General features: G+C 40.4%; 2 protein-coding genes across 2 annotated transcripts in view; one reads left to right on the top strand and one right to left on the bottom strand.

Moving 5' to 3' along the window:
* krr1 (KRR1 small subunit processome component homolog) overlaps window positions 1-13,586 on the top strand; it is a 22,815-nt gene extending 9,229 nt beyond the window's left edge. The window contains exons 6-10 of the mRNA XM_062067056.1: window positions 4,309-4,365; window positions 6,202-6,372; window positions 6,486-6,563; window positions 13,051-13,147; window positions 13,223-13,586. Of these exons, the coding sequence (XP_061923040.1) occupies window positions 4,309-4,365; window positions 6,202-6,372; window positions 6,486-6,563; window positions 13,051-13,147; window positions 13,223-13,380 (561 nt within the window). The 3' untranslated portion in view covers window positions 13,381-13,586. The remainder of the gene's footprint in view (window positions 1-4,308; window positions 4,366-6,201; window positions 6,373-6,485; window positions 6,564-13,050; window positions 13,148-13,222) is intronic.
* Window positions 13,308-21,182, bottom strand: cdnf (cerebral dopamine neurotrophic factor). Its single transcript, XM_062067057.1, has 4 exons — window positions 21,091-21,182; window positions 20,839-20,966; window positions 15,430-15,571; window positions 13,308-13,767 (listed from the first exon to the last, which is right to left on the bottom strand). Exons 1-4 carry the CDS (start codon window positions 21,167-21,169, stop codon window positions 13,601-13,603), a joined length of 516 nt encoding a protein of 171 aa, XP_061923041.1. The 5' UTR covers window positions 21,170-21,182; the 3' UTR covers window positions 13,308-13,600.

The raw sequence follows: 21,182 nt of genomic DNA, 5'->3' as shown, positions 1-21,182 counted from the left end.
CTTTCCATTGGATTATTATACCACTGCAGGGTTTGTTCGCAGTTGTTTGTCTTGTTGTGATTCAATTTCTTTGAGCAGTGTCCTCCTGGCCAGAAACAAAAAGATAAAAAGCATTGTGTGCCACTCATTGCAGTAGAAGTGAAGTGAATTATATTTATATAGCGCTTTTCTCTAGTGACTCAAAGCGCTTTACATAGTGAAACCCAATATCTAAGTTACATTTAAACCAGTGTGGGTGGCACTGGCAGCAGGTGGGTAAAGTGTCTTGCCCAAGGACACAACGGCAGTGACTAGGATGGCGGAAGCGGGGATCGAACCTGCAACCCTCAAGTTGCTGGCACGGCCACTCTACCAACCAAGCAGCACTCCATTTCTGTCGGCGCACTGTAGCTTAGCAAGCTTCACATTTCCACCACAAAGTCATGACTTTCGCAGCTTCCGTCTATCCAAGCTCTCCCTTTTTTTTCGTGCTCGCTCAGCTTCTGTAAGCAGTAGTTCATCCTCTGTATATTCAGCTTCAAAAAGATAAGGTTGTGAATCCTCTCTTGTAGGGCTGGGCGATATGGCCTTTTTTTAATATCTCGATATTTTTGGGCCATGTCACGATACACGATATATATCTCGATATTTTGCCTTAGCCTTGAATGAACACTTGATGCATATAATCATAGCAATATGATGATTCTATGTGTCTACATTAAAACATTCTTGTTCATACTGCATTAATATATGCTCATTTTGAACTTTCATGCAGAGAGGGAAATCACAACTAAGTCAATTGAGCAAAAGTGTATTTATTAAACAGTTATTAAGCAGTGGCACAAACATTCATGATTGTCAGAGACATTTTAAAACAAGCTATGAGTGCACTTTTGTGCATGATGTCACTAAGATGACATATCAAAACAACACTAAATTAAAGTGCACTTTTTGTACAGAACACCACTACAATAGTTTAAAATAAATAAAGTGCACTTTTGTGCATGATGTCACACAAGATATTTCAATAACTGTCAAATAAAAATGAGCTGCATAATAGGAAATCAAATAGTGTATGTCCTTCGCTATGTGGTAGGTTACCATGAATTGATTAACGTGGACCCCGACTTAAACAAGTTGAAAAACTTATTCGGGTGTTACCATTTAGTGGTCAATTGTACGGAATATGTACTGTACTGTGCAATCTACTAATAAAAGTTTCAATCAATCAATCAAAAACTGCGGACGTTATCTCCTTCTGTTGTTGACAATTTTTTTCATACGGTGTTGATGTGGAATTAGTTGCTTGGGCATTTTGTGGGTGTGGCACCGAACAGAGATGTTGACATGCGGAGTTTCAAACACTCTTCATTCTCTAGCGGGTGACTTTTCAAATGATGCTACACATTAGCAGTAATGCTACTTTTTGTAGCAACGCTTTTGCCCCACACTTGACAAATGACGGTTGTCTGTTCGACATATTCCCGCTTGAAGCCAAACCACCGCCAGACGATGGACTGTTTTTCTTGGGAATTAATTCTTCCTTCATTTGTTACCAGATTCGCACCTTTGTCTCGTATTACCACTCGCACCACAGCTAATGTTACCCATGTCGCTACCTCTGTGCTCCGCGAGGGCGTATACATATGTGTGACGTATGTAAGAAGGTACGCTTGTTTTATTGAGAAGGAGAGACAAGAAAGAGTGAGAAACACCTGTAGTGTAATGCCCACAGCTAAAAGCAACTGCGTGAGAACGTATACTCAAATATCACGATATAGTCATTTTCTATATCGCACAGAGACAAACCCGCGATATATTGCCCAGCCCTACTTTTTTGTACAAAAGATTAGCAAATGCAAGTTTTTTCACTGATGTGGGAACACTCGCCTTTGTTGACGGAATTAGGGAATGCGTTGCTATTAGAAGTAGGAAGTGCGTGTCTATGGGCACTGAAATAAATGCACCCAGGAAAATAAGATCTTGTAATGCTTAAAATGACCAAAATATGGTAAATATTATACATATTACATATTATGGACACACACATGCATACATACTAGAGTTGCGGACACACCCGCGGTGTCCGTGGGTAGTCTGCGGGTCGGGCGGATGAATGACGAAAGAAATTGATTTTGAATAGTTTCGGGCGGATGGCAGTTGAACAAATTCGGAAATATATATACAAAGTTAAATGTATAAAGAGAATCCTTCCTATGTGTCCCAGCAACAAGTGCCGCAAGTGAGCGCTCCTTCAGCGCAGCAGGGGCATTTTAGAGAGCGCGCATTTTAGAGGCCAGGCGCTCTCGCCTGCATGAATCCTGGCACTGTAGATGCCATTTTATTCCTGCATAGTGCTAAAAAAAAATTAAGTAGACGTACGGTTGGATATGTTAAACGAATTAGTCTACGTTACCTAGGCTATACCAAATAAGACCATGTCTAACCTATATTGAGTTCGGTCAGCTGAATAATTGTGATGGTTACGTGTTGTTTGGGCGCACTACAATACAAAGGAATTAAGGCAATTGCGTTGTTTATTGTGTTTTTTTTTCTATTGGAGAAATACTACTTTGTGTTAATTATTTGGCCTCGCTTTCAAGTGAAGCGCATCTCCGATTGGCTACAATGTAAGGCCATTTAGCCTGCTTTGTTTGTCGCGACCGTCTATTTTCATTATAATTCAATTATTATTATTTATTTAATTTATTTTTGTTTAAATAGGGATGACATACATATGTTGTTGTATAATTTAAGTTAGTGCGCGTGATTGACAGCCTAAGGCTTATAGGCACATTTTTTATTTATTTTTTTATTTCAACTTAAAAACGTATGAGCCTATGCCTACAACATAGGCTATGTGTTCATCTTTATTTTCCTACCTGTCGTTGACAATGGAGATTGTCTGATATTTTGTCATGGCTACAGATCAATCAATAAAGGTTCATCTTTGTTGCAAAATTGTTCACTGTTTCACTGTGCACCCCGCCCTCGTCCCTATTTGAGCACTTTAACGTTAACAAGTTAATATTCATTGAAATAAATTCAGAACATTTTTTTTTACCTAACGAAAATATAGGCCAAGTCTTTCTAAAACATTTTTTTAACTTCTTAAAAGCATCGTTCTGCTTGCTGCAACTTCGCACACAAAGTGTGAGGAACGCACTCCTGGCAACAATAGTCAACACTTTCTTAATGGAAATGACAATAATATTATAATAATGATAAATACCGCCCGGGTGGCGGGCGGTTGTGGTTTTGATAAAATGTTGGTTCGGGTAGATGACGACTTTTGTGATGCGGTTGCGGATGAAATAATTGCCTATCCGCGCATCTCTAATACATACTGTATATATATTAAGGCTGTCAAACGATTAAAATATCTAATCGCAGTTAGTTTATAGTGAACTCAAAATCAATCGCAGATAGATATAACTTTTCATCTTTAATGAGTATTCTAGACGGATCATTTTTAAGTTTCAACACCGTGACTGGACAAATAATTTGCTCTAATGAAATGTATATATTCAAAGCGCTCAATGGTCTCGCCCCAGCTTACATTAAAGATCTCCTGGACCAACCTACCAGCTCCAGGCTTGGTCGTTGCCTTAGATCTGACAACCAGGTGACCCCGAAGGTCCCACGGTCAAACCTAGTGACAAAGGGAGACCGTGCTTTCTCAGTGATGGCACCTAGGCTATGGAATAAGCTCTTCTGAATGTCAAGTCTGCCACCACTCTGGACTCTTTTAGAGCACAGCTTAAAACTCACCTCTTTACCGCAGATTACTTTTAATTTATGTGTTCATTGTGTGTCTTAAATGTTTATTTTAGATTCCTTTGTGTGTCTCAGTCTCTGTTTCTGTTTTTTTGTTTCTCTACTCGGGCTGATGTAACAGTTGGTTGGGGGGCGCATAATAAATGAAAATAACATAACAATTGTGTTTTAAACAATATGCTTTTTTGATACAGCTCAAAACAAAAAAGAAAAATACGCTTTTAATAAAAATGGGAAAAAAAATACTTGTAGTGTGTTGGTGTCTTGCCAGATTTTGTAGAAATACAGACTTTGTATTCCTGCTGTAGGAGCACTTGCATTCAGAGTTTGTATCCTCCCACCCACTGGCCTTAAACACAGCATCACCTGTCATATAGAGGATCTTTGACGAGTGTTAGCAGAACTTCGGTTATGTACATTTGTGACTATAGCAGACATTTGCTGATGCAAACATGGCTTGATATGACTTGCATTGACATTAGACATAAAGATAATCGTACATTTCTGAAAACATCATTTATGTGTACAAGTTCACATATTCCTGTTTGTTAGGTGCGCAAGGTCGTCATGGACACAATGAAAAACATCCACCCCATCTACAACATCAAGGTAAGCATGGGAAGCAGACCTCCTGCGCTTCATCTTCACATGCCCGATGAGGAAGTTTTCCATCCTTGTTCTGGACCTGCTGACAGACACATTTCTCTCTGGGTTCGACCGCCAGGGCCGGCTCAACCTGGAGCTGAGGGCGTTGAAAATTAGGACTTAAATACAGTCGTGCTCATAAGTGTACATACCCTGGGAGAATTTATGATTTCTTGGCGATTCTTCAGAGAATATGAATGATAACACAAAAACCTTTTTTCTACTCATACCTAATGGTTGTGTGAAGCTATTTATTGGCAAACAACTGCGTTTACACTTTTTAAATCAAAATGACAAAAGAAAGTACCCAAATTACCCTGATCAAAAGTTTACATACTCCAGTGACTTTGATCTGATAACATGCACAAAAGTTGACACAAACAGGTTTGAATGGCTAATCAAGGTTCCAATCCTCAGCTGTGACATGTTTGTTTGTAATTAATGTGTGTGTATAAAAGGTCAGTGAGTTTCTGGGCTTCTGACAGACCATTGCATCTTTCATCCAGTGCTGCACAGATGTTTCTGGATTCTGAGTCATGGGGAAGGCAAAAGAATTGTCAAAGGATCTGCGAGAAAAGGTAATTGAACTGAATAAAACAGGACAGGGGTATACAAAGATATCCAAGGAATTGAGAATGCCAATCAGCAGTGTTCAAACGCTGATTAAGAAGTTGAAAATGAGGGATTCCGGTAGACCACCAAAGATTTCAGCCATAACTGCCAGGAAAAATGTTCGAGATGCAAAGAAAAATCCACATATAACTTCAGCTGAAACACAGGACTCTCTGAAATATTGTGGTGTGGCTGTTTCAAGATGCACAATAAGGAGGCACTTGAAGAAAAATGGGCTGCATGGTCGAGTCACCAGAAGAAAGCCATTTCTGCACAAATGTCACAAAGTATCCAGCTTACATTACGCCAAACAGCACAGAGACAACCTCAAAACTTCTGGAACAAAGTAATTTGGAGTGATGAGAAATTTAACTTTTTGGCCACTCGACCATGCAGCCCATTTTTCTTCAAGTGCCTCCTTATTGTGCATCTTGAAACAGCCACACCACAATTTTTCAGAGAGTCTTGTATTTCAGCTGAAGTTATTTGTGGATTTTTCTTTGCATCTCGAGCAATTTTCCCGGCAGTTGTGGCTGAAATCTTTGCTGGTCTACCTGAATCCCTCATTTTCCACTTCTTAATCAGCGTTTGAACACTGCTGATTGGCATTCTCAATTCCTTGGATAGATCTTTTTATACCCCTTTCCTGTTCTATGCAGTTCAATTACCTTTTCTCGCAGATCCTTTGACAATTCTTTTGCCTTCCCCATGACTCAGAATCCAGAAATATCTGTGCAGCACTGGATGAAAGATGCAATGGTCTGTCAGAAGCCCAGAAACTCACTGACCTTTTATACACACACATTAATTACAAACACACATGTCACAGGTGAGGATTGGAACCTTGATTAGCCATTCAAACCTGTTTGTGTCAACTTTTGTGCATGTTATCAGATCAAAGTCACTGGGGTATGTAAACTTTTGATCAGGGTCATTTGGGTACTTTCTTTTGTCATTTTGATTTAAAAAGAGTAAACACAGTTGTTTGCCAATAAATAGCTTCACACAACCATTAAGCATGAGTGGAAGAAAGGTTTTTGTGTTATCATTCATATTCTCTGAAGAATTGCCAAGAAATCATAAATTCTCAGAGGGTATGTAAACTTATGAGCACAACTGTATGTATTGCCATGCCTCACTATCACAATGTCAAGTCACATATGTGGACAATAACTCTCCCTCGGCCAGACGCTGATGATCAAACGAGAACTGTCCAAAGATACCGAGCTTCGCACGCAGAACTGGGAGCGCTTCCTGCCCAAGTTCCGCCACAAGAACCTGGCCAAGCGCAAGGAGCCTAAAAAGAAGAGCGTGAAGAAGGCGTACACACCATTCCCGCCGCAGCAGCCAGATAGCAAGGTGAGTTTGTTTGACAGGTAAATACACCTGAAATGCTTGTTTACACTTTCACAGATACAGTATGTCATCATCATAATAATAATCATCATCATTGTTTGCACACTTTGGAAAAGGTTGACAAGGAGCTGGCCACGGGAGAATTCTTCCTGCAGGAAAGCGTGAAGAGGAGGAAGAAAATGCAAGAAAAAAAGGTGGGCAGCTTACACTTCGGTCTTTATATGACGTAACAAACTCCTGATAAGCATTATTAATTAGGAACTAGATGAGGCAAATCCTGAAGGAATTGCGTGTGAATGCTCTGAAGTTGAATTGAAATCCTGGATTTTTTTTTTAGAATTGTTGAAGTAGAGCACGCAATTCCCAAACAGGCTGAATATTTTGAAGTTGGAACAGTTTGAATCCGATGAAAAATGTGGGAGTTGTGGAACTTTGAAGAATGTCCTATTGACTTCAATGGGAATTTCCCAAAAATTTGTGAATTTAATAATAATAATAATAATGGATTAGATTTATATAGCGCTTTTCTAGACACTCAAAGCGCTTCACAGAGAAGTGAGAACCCATCATTCATTTTTACAACTCATTCATTCATCATTCATTCTCTGGTGTGAGCGGCACCGGGGGCAAGGGTGAAGTGTCCTGCCCAAGGACACAACGGCAGCGATTTTGGATGGTAAGAGGTGGGGAGCGAACCTGCAACCCTCAGGTTTTTGGCACGGCCGCTCTACCCACTACGCCATACCGCCCCTAATTTCGGGAAAAGCGGGAATTTAAAAAAAAAAAAGGTAAATGGTCTGAATGAGTTGAAATGGTTGGTGTTGGAATTTTTCAAATCGGTCGAGAAATGTTGAAGTAGCAACATGTTGAATTGAGAAATGGTATTTCGGGAAAACCGGGAATTTTTACCGTTCAAAAAACAACTGTTTTTTTGTCCTGATTAAAAGGAATTATTAGACGGTGGAACGGTTGAAATGCGTAGAAAAATGTGGAAGGAGTAGTCGCCAGAAAAAAAGGTGGAAATAAAGCTTTGGAAAACCAAGAATTCTGCAAAATCCTGGAATTTTTTGGAACTTGGAAAAAAGGTAGTTTAACTTTTCAGTATGGTGGACTGTGTTGAAGGTGGAATGGCTTGAATCGGTTGACAAATGTGGAAATGGTGGAAGTTTGAAAAGGGGCCAATTCATTTTGAATGGGAAAAATGTCCCGTAAAACCTGGAACTCTGGGAATTTTTGGAATTTGTCAAGGGAAATTCCGCTAACAATGAATGGGCTGAACAGTTTGAAGTTGGAACGGTTTGAATTGGGTGAAAAATGTGGAAGGTACAGTGCGCCAAAATCTGGAGAAGAAGAAGAAGTTGAAGAATTTTAATAAATAGATTAATTTTGGTGTAGAAAACCATGTGTGAATGTTCTGGAGCATTCACACTATTAGATTTTTTTCAAATTAAAAATGGTTTTCAACCAAAGCATTGTTGAAATGGAATTCAAATGCAATATTCCTTTACGGATAAGTTAATGTCACAAGACAATGATGCAGATGGTAGAGTGGCCCTGCCAGCAACTTCAGGGTTCCAGGTTCGATTCCAGCTTCCTAGTCACGTCCGATGTGTCCTTGGGCAAGAGACTTTACCCACCTCTCTCCCGATGGGTCGTGGTCAGCGCCTTGCATGGCAGCTGCCGCCATCAGTGTGTGAATGTTATGTATCATGTAAAGTGCTTTGGGTATCATTCCAGGTTTAGTTAAGCACTATATAAATACACACCACTTACCCTTTTTACCATTTACCTGCTAATACACGCCACTTATTTCACGCTAAACCTGACGCTTGAGCGGAAAACATCGATGAAGCGGAACTTCCATTTACAAATGTTATTGTCTCTCAAACAGGGTTTGTAAATAGAATTGTTTGTATATTGAAGCAATTGTATCCATAAGAAACAATGTAAATATGAATAATTGGTTCAATCTTCGCCAAAAGTTCATATATTAGTAAAGTTTGGCCACCTTGTATACAATATAGATAGATAGATAGATAGATAGATAGATAGATAGATAGATAGATAGTACTTTATTGATTCCTTCAGGAGAGTTCCCTCAGGAAAATAAAAATTCCAGCAGCAGTGTACAGAATTGAGATCGAATTTAAAAAGTAAATAATGGGGGTATAAATGGAAACAAAATAGACAAATATTACAATAAGAATAAAAATAAAAAGCAACAATGAGAATAAAAATTAAAAGCAACAATGAGAATAAAAATATAACAGTAAAATAAGAATATAACAAGAGAAACTAGGCATTAGTGACCATGTTATGAAAAAGTATTGCACTGTTATTGTTTTGCATCCCCTGTCATCCTAGTACCTCCCCTCCCCCCAGAGAGGAGTTGTACAGTCTAATGATGTGTGGGACAAAGGAGTTTTTTAGTCTATTAGTCCTGCACTTGGTTGGGATGAAGCAGTCTAGCACTGAACAGGCTCCTCTGGCTATTGCTAACGGTATGCAGAGGGTGACTGGCATCATCCAGGATGCTCACTAGTTTTTCCGCAGTCCTCTTCTCTGCCACCGTCACCAGAGAAGAGGACTAATGTGAGTGCTAATATAAAGTGCTGTACAGTACTGTAATTAAAACATAAGGATGGTTAAAACAACAACAAGAAATTGAACTGTCCTCAGTTTCAGCCACCCTGCCAACACACACACTGTCACTAGTCCTGTGGTGCGCACACAATTTAAAATCACCACACTCCCTAGCTTTAACAGCCAGGTAGCTACAAGGGAGGCAGTGCCGACAACGCTGTGGGTATTTCCTGAATGTTTAAAACCACATATCACTTGTCCATTGCTTTCTTTGGACTTATATTGAGCAAAACTAGAAAAGTGTCATAAAAAGGCTAAAAAGTAGCAATTAGCACAATTGCTAACAACAGCACTGCTGTGCTGACTGAGCACGGAGATGGATAAGCCTGCCCACAATGGATGTGCTGCCGGGCACTCAATGGGTGGATGAAATGTTCGCACACTGAGACAATGTTCATACTGCAAAGCATATTTCTATTGCTGGGTTACATATGACGTCACGTCCGTTTTTCTTCTTTAATTGACACGATGGTCAAGCAGCTTGAGCGTCGCATTTAAACAAGTGAAAGTGAGTGTAGAGTTTGAGCAGAAAATGTTGTATTGCTGTTCTGTTCTTGGGTGTTCCAGTCGTTCAAATAGAGAGATAGAAAGAACTTTCATAGAAGAAGTGTAATAAAGTCAGGAAATAAAAGGAAATGTCTCTTAAAAACAATCACTTTCATCATCTTGTGGAATACAATCGGACCATGCTGGTGTCTGCAGTGATGACTTTGTAAAATGTTTGAACATTTGATTTGTTTGAGAAACTTTCTGTGATGCAATCCACATTATTCTCTCCTATATTAGTAGTGTTTGAGAGCAGAACTAAATGTAAAGAAAGGACAAGAGATAGTATTAGTTTGTGTTCTTTTGTGGTTGCTCTGTCTAAATATAACTAGAAGACCTGCTTGTGCAAATGAACTAACATGTTAATAACTATTATCAAATATTGTGATTGTTGGTCCAATCCACCGTATTTTTGTTGTCTATTTTCATAACAGAAACTAAAAGCTCAGTTGTTATTGTGCAGTAAAGACAAGTGCTTTATTGGACAAGGATGACCACATTATAGTGTCTTTGGTGCTACTTGTTAGCTTTAAGAAAATATCCTTAATAGTATTGATAAAGTAGATGAATAAATCTCAACAGCATATACTGAATCTTGAACAACAGGGACATCTACAGCTAAATAATGAGACAAAATATCAACTTCACACCATTTAAAAACAACTGCAGACATGAATTGTAGATCAGACTAATATTTGTAGCAGGAAATCAACTGCAAACAAACTTTTTCTCATTAGCGTCACGATCACAGCAGCACTCGTTATGTCAATCAAATCTGTTACTTAGCGATGCACAATAAATCCAACTTTGTCTTTCACTCAATGTTTAATTTGTGGACCCCTCAGATGTAAAGACAATCTTTTCTTCTCTAAATCCTTGTGAGTGTCAAATGAAGTGAGGTCGTTGCGAGCAGTGACGCCTTGGTTTCAATCTTTAAAAAAATATATTTTTCTCAATGTGAAAATCCACTCCATCCCATTTTTAATATTTTTCCATGATGGGCTGATGGCTTATATATTTGCCTCTGAATCTTTCAAAATACGCCTAAGTCTGCACTGATGCAGGTAAATCAACAGTAGCCTAATGGGGACCTAGACCGGAAGTGCCTCTAGGTCAGTGTTTTTCAACCTTTTTTGAGCGAAGGCACATTTTTTGCGGTGAAAAAATCTGGAGGCACACAACCAACAGAAATCATTAAAAAGCAAAACTCAGTTGACAGTAAAAAGTCGTCGTCGCAATTGTTGGATATGACTTTAAACCATAACATGCATCACTATAGCTCTTGTTTCAAAGTAGGTGTACTGTCACCACCTGTCACATCACACTCTGATTTATTTGAAGTTTTTTGCTGTTTTCCTGTGTAGTGTTTTAGTTCTTGTCTTGCGCTCCTATTTTGGTGGCATTTTCTCTTTTTTTGGTATTTTCCTGTAGCAGTTTCATGTCTTCCTTTGAACGATATATCCCGCATCTACTTTGTTTTAGCATTCAATAATATTTCAGTTGTTTTTATCCTTCTTTGTGGGGACATTGTTGATTGTCATGTCATGTTCGGATGTACATTGTGGACGCCGTCTTTGCTCCACAGTAAGTCTTTGCTGTCGTCCAGCATTCTGTTTTTGTTTACTTTGTAGCCATCAGTTTTCTGCATAGCCTTCCCTAAGCTTAAGTGCCTTTTCTTAGGGGCACTCACCTTTTTGTATATTTTTGGTTTAAGCATTAGATACCTTTTTACCTGCACGCTGCCTCCCGCTGTTTCCGACATCAACAAAGCAATTAGCTACCGGCTGCCACCTACTGAAATGGAAGAGTATTACACGGTTACTCTGCCGAGCTCTAGACAGCACCGACACTCAACAACAACACACCATTTGCAGACTATAATTACTGTTTTGCAAAACATATTTTTAACCCAAATAGGTGAAATTAGATAATCTCCCACGGCACACCAGACTGTATCTCACGGCACACTAGTGTGCCGCGGCACAGTGGTTGAAAAACACTGCTCGAGGTCACGTGATTGCAATCCACTTATTCACTCTGTGGTTTGTAAATCAAAAAGTTTGTATAATTAATTTGTAAATGGATGTTTTACTGTGCTTGCAAAGCAAAGGGGGTCATTCTTGATGCTTAAAGGCCTACTGAAAGCCACTACTACCGACTACGCAGTCTGATAGTTTATATATCAATGATGAAATCTTAACATTGCAACACATGCCAATACGGCCGGGTTAACTTATAAAGTGCCATTTTAAATTTCCCGCTAAACTTCCGGTTGAAAACGTCTCTGTATGATGACGTATGCGCGTGACGTCAATCGTTGAAACGGAAGTATTCGGACGCCATTGAATCCAATACAAAAAGCTCTGTTTTCATCGCAAAATTCCACAGTATTCTGGACATCTGTGTTGGTGAATCTTTTGCAATTTGTTTAATGAACAATGAAGACTGCAAAGAAGAAAGTTGTAAGTGGGATCGGTGTATTAGCGGCTGGCTGCAACAACACAAACAGGAGGACTTTGAGGTGGATAGCAGACGCGCTAGCCGCCGACCGCATTGGTAATCGGGTGAAGTCCTTCGTCGCTCCGTCGATCGCTGGAATGCAGGTGAGCACGGGTGTTGATGAGCAGATGAGGGCTGGCTGGCGTAGGTGGATAGCTAATGTTTTTAGCATAGCTCTGTGAGGTCCTGTTGCTAAGTTAGCTTCAATGGCGTCGTTAGCAACAGCATTGTGAACCTTCGCTAGTCTGGAAAGCATTAACCGTGTATTTACAGGTCCATGGTTTAGTAGTATTGTTGATTTTCTGTCTATCCTTCCAGTCAGGGGCTTATTTCTTTTGTTTCTATATGCAGTTAAGCCCGATGCTATCACGTTAGCTCCGTAGCTAAAGTGTTTCGCCGATGTATTGTCGTGGAGATAAAAGTCACTGGGAATGTCCATTTCGCGTTCTCGACTCATTTTCAAGAGGATATAGTATCTGAGGTGGTTTAAAATACAAATCCGTGATCCACAATAGAAAAAGGATAGAGTGTGGAATCCAATGTGCCAGCTTGTACCTAAGTTACGGTCAGAGCGAAAAAAGATGCGTCCTGCACTGCACTCTAGTCTTTCACTCTTACGTTCCTCATCCACAAATCTTTCATCCTCGCTCAAATTAATGGGGTAATCGTCGCTTTCTTGGTCCGAATCTCTCTCGCTGCATTAAAAACAATGGGGAAATGTGAGGAGCCTTTCAACCTTTGACGTCACGCTACTTCTGGTACAGGCAAGGCTTTTTTTATCAACGACCAAAAGTTGCGAACTTTATCGTCGATGTTCTATACTAAATCCTTTCAGCAAAAATATGGCAATATCGCGAAATGATCAAGTATGACACATAGAATGGATCTGCTATCCCCGTTTAAATAAATAAAATTAATTTCAGTAGGCCTTTAAAAAGTAACAACTGTCGCCTAAAAGTATGTGACAAATTTGCCTTTTTGTTGTCTTTTTAGGTCAAGCAGGCCGAGGCACTGACCAAGAAGCAGGAGGAGAGAAACAAAGCTTTTATTCCTCCCAAAGAGAAACCTTTATTGAAGACGGCAGCAAAAGGTAAGGATACAAACTAGAGGGCAACATGTTGACTGTATGTACATATGTGTATATGTATGGACACTGTTGTTTCAGCTCCTGTGAAAAGCAAGCTGGACATCGACGCCCTGAAGGACAAAGTAAGAAAAGCCAAAAGCAAGAAACTGGGAGCTCCGCCTGTGACTCCAGCGCCTCCCGCCAGTGCGAGCACAGGCAAGAAGAAGAAGAAGAAAACATCAAAAGGCAAAAGCTGAGCACCACTGCTGTGTCATGTGACGTCGTGTATCATGTGATGTTGCGTTTGATAGACTCTGGAGGCACAAAAAGATATAACCAAGAGACCAATCTTTTCAGGTTTGCTAGGGTCAGTATTTATATGTGAGAGCATACTTGTGGACACAGCTGGCTGGAATCAAAACATCCTGTAATTTTTGATAAATGGAGTCCTTTTTACCCTTCATCACATCCATTTGTTCACAGCTCCGCTTTCTGCAGCGGTGCCTTTTCCAGGATGAGGCTGACAAACTCGTGTTTCTCCAAGCACCCTCGACACTCTTCTCCCCATGAAGCTAAAATGTTCCTCAGCTCCAGCACTCTCATTTTCTTTAGCCCCTCGCTGCTCAGCTGTCTCGTCTCAGGCTCTGTAGAGCAGCATTACAAAGGTTTCACCGGAGATAAACGGTAACCCTTAAGACAGGGTTGTGCAAACTGCACAGGTGAACCTCAAATGAAAATATCCTGCAAAAGTTGATTCATGTCAGCAAATCAACTTCAAATATGAAACTAATAAGTGATGTAAAGTCATTACGAGCAAAGTGAGATATATCAAACATGTAATTATCATTTTGATGATCGTGGTTTATAGTTTCTGAAAACATTTGGCGGTTTTCACAAGCTGTAAGCCATAAATCATCAAAATTATATCAAAATAAGGCTTGAAATTAGAGCTGTCCGATAATGGCTTTTTTGCGATATTCCGATATTGTCCAACTCTTAGTTACCGATTCCGATATCAACCGATACCGATATATACAGTCGTGGAATTAACACATTATTATGCCTAATTTTGTTGTGATGCCCCGCTGGATGCATTAAACAATGTAACAAGGTTTTCCAAAATAAATCAACTCAAATTATGGAAAAAAAATGCCAACATGGCACTGCCATATTTATTATTGAAGTCACAAAGTGCATAATTTCTTTTTAACATGCCTCAAAACAGCAGCTTGGAATTTGGGACATGCTCTCCCTGAGAGAGCATGAGGAGGTGGGGGGGGGGGGGTAGCGGGGGGTGTATATTATAGCGTCCATGAAGAGTTAGTGCTGCAAGGGGTTCTGGGTATTTGTTCTGTTGTGTTACGGTGCGGATGTTCTCACGAAATGTGTTTGTCATTCTTGTTTGGTGTGGGTTCACAGTGTGGCGCATATTTGTAACAGTGTTAAAGTTGTTTATACGGTCACCCTCAGTGTGACCTGTATGGCTGTTGACCAAGTATGCCTTGCATTCACTTGTGTGTGTGAAAAGCCGTAGATATTAAGTGCCTTTTAAGGTTTATTGGTGCTCTGTGCTACTCCTTACATCCGTGTACACAGCTGCTTTTTTAAAAGTAAAAAATTTTACTTTTTGAAACCGATACAGATAATTTCCGATATTACATTTTAAAGCATTTATCGGCCGATAATATCGGCAGTCCGATACAATCAAACATCTCTACTTGAAATATCTTGAGTTGCATGTTCTGATCATATGTCATATATTCATTCCACCTGGTAAATCTACTGGAATAAACAAAACTTTTGCACAATATTTACATGTTTTGAGTGTCACATTTACGCTAAGCTATGTGAACAAAACAATAGTTCCGAGTTACAGGTTACAATTTGTGCAATATCGAGTATCATTTATCATGAATTCCAATTTTCCAGTAAAAAAAAACAAGCCAAAAATGGACCCCAGGGATGCATTTTGAATAACAGTGTCTCGAGAGATCCTTCAAATATTCTCATGTCCTGAAAAAGGTTTCTCAAAAACCAACTATTGATTTTTTTTTTTGCCTTTTAAAGGGCCAGTATGTTTATATAATGATATAGATATGTTGCTGCTTGCTTTAAATGGGGAAAAAACAGTGCCATCTGGTGGAAAAATTAAACAAATTGAAGGCCTGCGCTTCCAATTGCGCTTGTTTTTTGTCTAGTTCTTCTACTACGTTGACATTGGAACAGACGACCCACATGTGTTTGAATAAATATCCGCTAAGACTAACGTCCCCATCGTGTCTGCGAGGGTTTTTAACACATCCTACCGTATTTGAGCTGACAGATCTGCGTGTCCCTGCTGCTGAGGCGCTGGCATATCTTGTCGACGGGGACGTGGGAGGCCAGGGGCTGTGACACAGCTGCTGTGACTCGGGTGGCTGCATCACTGCTGGCTCCCAGGTAATAACACTGGGACACCACAGAAACAAAGATCCCCAAATTCACCAAAAACGAACATTTTGATTGTCACTGCTAAACAAGTCTAAAAAAAGCAATGAGCACTTTATACAGTAAATATTGTACACGTTCCTCTGCTTTATTATGAGAGAAATGGTTTGATTCAACAGACAATGTCTGCAGGATCTCAAACCAAACAGCATTATATTACCCCATAAATATTCTATAATTAAAATACAATTTTTAATTAATAAGGAAATAACTAAACCTTTGTATTGTTTTTGCTGATTTGGTGCAATCAACATGTATAATAGGGATATTCAAATAAAATTGTTTTGGGGGCCACATTTCCAGAAATCTAAGGACCGGTATGTCAGACTTCTCCCTTCACTATTAGTCTTATTTTGTATATTGTATAGAAGCAGCATACTCTACAGTGGACGTATGATTTTTGGTGTATTTATTTCTCTGCTCTGCTATTTTTAAGAACCTTCAGCACTTATGTGAGTCAAGTTTTTCTGGGGCGGTATAGCTCGGTTGGTAGAGTGGCCATGCCAGCAACTTGAGGGTTTCAGGTTCGATCCCCACTTCCGCCATCCTAGTCACTGCCATTGTGTCCTTGGGCAAGACACTTTACCCACCTGCTCCCAGTGTCACCCACGCTGGTTTAAATGTAACTTAGATATTGGGTTTCACTATGTAAAGTGCTTTGAGTCACTAGAGAAAAGCGCTATATAAATATAATTCACTTCACTATATGTATATATATATATATATCTGTGTAATAATGGATTAGATTTATATAGCGCTTTTCTAGACACTCAAAGCGCTTCACAGAGAAGTGAGAACCCATCATTCATTCACACCTGGTGGTGGTTGTCAGATTCAAACACCGAACTATCTATTAAACAGGACAAGAAGCAAGGAATCAAACAGAGACAGGATTCAATTTAACTCATGAGGATAGCGCGTGGACCTGCACCCCACGCTCTGAGGAAAAAGTTCCACGCCTCCCCAATTATTTGGGCATTACCTGATTACATGGTAAATGGGTTGTACTTGTATAGCGCTTTTCTACTTTTTTAAGGAACTCAAAGCGCTTTGACACTATTTCCACATTCACCCATTCACACACACACATTCACACACTGATGGCGGGAGCTGCCATGCACGGCGCTAACCTGGCCCATCAGGAGCAAGGATGAAGTGTCTTGCTCAAGGACACAACGGACGTGACTAGGTTGGTAGAAGGTGGGGATTGAACCAGTAACCCTCAGATTACGGTACATAGCTGCAGCTGCTTCTAAGGGTCTCATTATGCAGCAGCTGCACTGGGTCATAAACAGTTAAAACAAAAGGTGCTTGGAGCGTTGTCAGGTTTGCCCCCTCTCTGCTCGTAGATTTCGGGTCCTGATGAGGCCCTTCACGTGGCTGTCCAGATCTGAGAAACCGACACCTCTACGGCGCATTCCATTGCACACAGTGGAGATTTACAAGCGGTTGGCATTTTGCTTGATAAGATCAAAGACAGCTTTGTGAGCACAAATGGATAGTAACCACAGGCCGCAGGGCAAACTGAACTGCAAGCAAACAAGTTGTGTGATAACTTATATACAATTATTCTGACAGTGGTAAGCTACATTTGTAGCCACAGCTGCCCTGGGGTAGACTGACGGAAGCGTGGCAGCCAGTTTGCGCCTACGGCCCCTCCGACCACCACCTATCAGCCACGCCATGCCGCCTTTAAATATTTCCTTAGTAGAATAATCCTGACTGTCCTTAAATACCTTTTACACAAAGACAGTTACTCTTTGTTGCTCTAGCCTTGGGGCCGGTCAGTCAACCTATTTCCTGTGGTCAGTTTGAGTCGGGTGACTTCTGACCCCTATCCTCTACTCCTACTTGTGAGGGCTTCCTACTATTTCCTGTGGTCAGTTTGAGTCGGGTGACTTCTGACCCCTATCCTCTACTCCTACTTGTGAGGGCTTCCTACCATATGTTGCTAATGTCCTTACACTTCCTCCTAAAATCCAACCCTGCATTCCTGTAGGATTCCAATTTCCTGGGGGCAAAAGCAACCACTCTCTGGAGAGTTTGTGATGGACATGTGCACTTTTAAAGCTATCTAAGGGCATATTTCCTCACTAGAATAATCCTCTAAACGTAAAACGTACGGGCCGAGGGCCGGATCACGCCCGCAAACAAGTTTTATCCGGCCCGTGGGATGAGTTTGCTAAGCATGAAAATGAACCTGAAATTTTTGAATGAAAGAAACAGCTGTTCTAAATTTGTCCACTGGATGTCGCAATAGCAATTTTTTGTATCTTTGTAGATGATAATAAACCACACGATGTTAGTACATCAGTTGAGGAAAATGATCAAACTACATAAATAACATACTGTAATTTGATTTTGATATAATTTTTTTTATCTTGATAGATTGAAAATGAACACCAATCAGACTGACGAACATTATCATTGGAGGGGAGGGAACAGGTGGTAGAGGTGAACGACACCGTGTCCCCCTCCCCCTCTCAGTAAGCTGTGGAGTCACCCAATGCAGTATATTGGGGCCTTTACTGTTCCTAATACACATAAACGACTTGTCATCGGCATGCGACTGTGAATTGTTCTTGTTTGCGGGTGACTCGGCCTTGCTGGTATCAGACAAGGACAAGTCACAGGTGGAGAAAATCCTCAGTGCTGAACTCTGTAGAACTTGCACCTGGCTCGCTGACAACAAGCTATCCATACACTTGGGTAAAACGGAATTCATCCTGTTTGGGCATACTTGCCAACCTTGAGACCTCCGATACCGGGAGGTGGGGGTTGGGAGGTGGGGGGCGTGGTTAAGAGGGGAATATATTTAAGCTAGAATTCACCAACTCAAGTATTTTATATATATATATATATATATATATATATATATATATATATATATATATATATATGTATGAAATACTTGACTTTCAGTGAATTCTAGCTATATATACATATATATATATATTTTTTTAATTGTATTTTATTATACATATAAATAAAAGAAATACTTGAATTTCAGTGTTCTGGAGGCTATCCAGTAGATGGCAGTATTGTCCTGTTTAAGAGTGTCACAACATTGCTGTTTACGGCAGACGAACTGCTTTACGGTAGACTAAACGTGACTGCTGTTGTTGTGTGTTGTTACTGCGCTGGGAGGACGTTAATGAAACTGCCTAACAATAAACCCACATAAGAAACCAAGAACTCACCCTCGATCATTCTACAGTTATGACGTCATTGGGCAGGCAAGCTGTTTATATTGTGGGAAAGCGGACGTGAGAACAGGCTGTCCCCACTCAGGTCCGCATTGAGCTGGAGGGGGCGTGGCCTCCAGCTCCGGCTGAATACCGGGGAGTTTGTCGGGAGAAAATTTCTGCCGGGAGGTTATCGGGAGAGGCGCTGAATACCGGGAGTCTCCCGCTAAAAACGGGAGGGTTGGCAAGTATGTGTTTGGGTCCCACATCAACCTTAAGAAAGTCAATGACTTCACTATAAAAGTGGGTGACATTGTTATCACCAGGAAAGATGAGGTCACCTACCTAGGTTCCATTCTAGAGGCTAATCTTTCCTGTGATAAAGTGGCAACCGAGGTAATCAAAAAGGTTAACCAACGAACGAGATTTCTCTACAGAATCTCCTCTCTGGTCAACAAAAGCACCATGAGGATTCTAGCGGGAACTCTCGTTCAACCCTTTTTCGATTACGCATGCACCTCCTGGTACCCTAGCGCCTCCAAAACCCTCAAATCTAAACTCCAAACATCCCAGAACAAGTTAGTCAGATTACTTCTAGACCTCCACCCCAGATCCCACCTCACTCCTACCCACTTTTCTAAAGTGTGCTGGCTCAAGGTGGAGGACAGAGTTAAACAACTTGCACTGAGCCTAGTCTATAAAATCCGCTACACCTCCCTGATACCGAAGTACATGTCAAACTACTTCCTTAACATAAATGACCGCCATAACCACAACACCAGGGGGAGCTCCACTAACCACGTTAAACCCAGATTCCAATCTAACAAAGGTCTTAACTCATTCTCCTTCTATACCACATCAATATGGAATGCGCTCCCAACAGGTGTAAAAGAAAGCGCATCTCTATCCTCCTTCAAAACCGCAATAAAAGAACACCTCCAGGCAACTTCAACCCTAAACTAACACCCTCCCCGGATTGTAAATAATCAAAAGTAAATAATCAAATGTAGATACTTTTTCTCATGCTTTCTGATTCTCTCTCTCTCTCTATGTCCACTACTTGCTGTACATATCCTACCAAGTCAGACCTACACTGTTTCAATGTCCAGTTCTCTGTTCTCAATTGTTAATGACTGAAGTGTTGATACCAACCAAACCTACCCCACCTTCACATCCCACACCCCGGATTGTAAATAATGTAAATAATTCAATGTATATACTCTGATGATTATCTTGTGTGATGACTGTATTATGATCATAGTATATATCTGATAGTATATATCTGTATCATGAATCAATTTAAATGGACTTAAACAAGTTGAAAAACTTATTCGGGTGTTACCATTTAGTGGTCAATTGTACGGAATATGTACTTCACTGTGCAATCTACTAATAAAAGTTTCAATCAATCAATCAATCAATGCCAGCTCACAATCTTATTAAGAAAATGGTACACGGTATAATTCACCACAGTAGCAAAAATGGCACCTGTTGTCGAGTCGGCCATACTCGCTTAATACCACGAAAACAGAATGAAAGTCAAGTTTCTTAGCGCCAAAATTATGACTAAAGTGGTGGAGCTGTATTTTCATTTGCACTTTAATTGTATTGACACTTTAGTTAAAAACATGATTAATTTAGTCGATTTATTCTAGCACAACATAATTGTATGTAAATTGTTTCCTCAATTATTGAGTGCCTTATTATGCAGTACATTTGGCTAGTACTTATTTTTCTAATCAGCCTGACCTAAGCCTAAGGTTATTGTGTGCAATAAATAATATTTGTGATTAACACATGCTTTCATATAATTGACAAGCTGTGAGTATAGGTTATATGATTAAAATCAACAGTAAGATTACTGATTCAGTGTTAATATTTGAGCGGGCCCCGGGCTCATCTGTAGTGGAAATGTTGGGCCCCCGAGATCAGAAAGGTTAAGAAACCCCGGTTCTATTCAACAGGAGCACTCCAGTCTTTTAAGCAATTTTCTGCAGAAAGGTTTGTCTCCCATGTTTGGAAGTAAAGCCAGAGTGTTCTCACCAGCCTGGCTTCCTTCCCCTGGGCAACGGAACAGGCCTGGAACAGTTCTTCCTCCACCAGGGCAGGCGTGAGCTCCTTGTGAGCAGATGTCACACTTCCATAAAGCCTGTTGAGGAATCCCACGCACACTGCAAGACAGGTTTGTAGTTAGTAGCCATTTTAATATGTGATGACATGCAATATATACTGCACTGTACAATGCATTTAAAGACTTTGATCAATTGCAATACTGATCTCGCAACTGGCTCTCACCGTCACAGGTTCCTGCTGCAGAATGAGAATGGAACACTCCATTTAACAGCAGCAAGGAGCTGAGAAGTAGCAGCGACATAGTGGTGCTGTTA

The sequence above is a fragment of the Entelurus aequoreus genome, linkage group LG12, assembly GCF_033978785.1.
Source record: "Entelurus aequoreus isolate RoL-2023_Sb linkage group LG12, RoL_Eaeq_v1.1, whole genome shotgun sequence".
Classification (NCBI taxonomy): domain Eukaryota; kingdom Metazoa; phylum Chordata; class Actinopteri; order Syngnathiformes; family Syngnathidae; genus Entelurus; species Entelurus aequoreus.
Note: the sequence above shows the minus strand (reverse complement) of the source record. Positions and strands in the feature narration are given on the sequence as shown.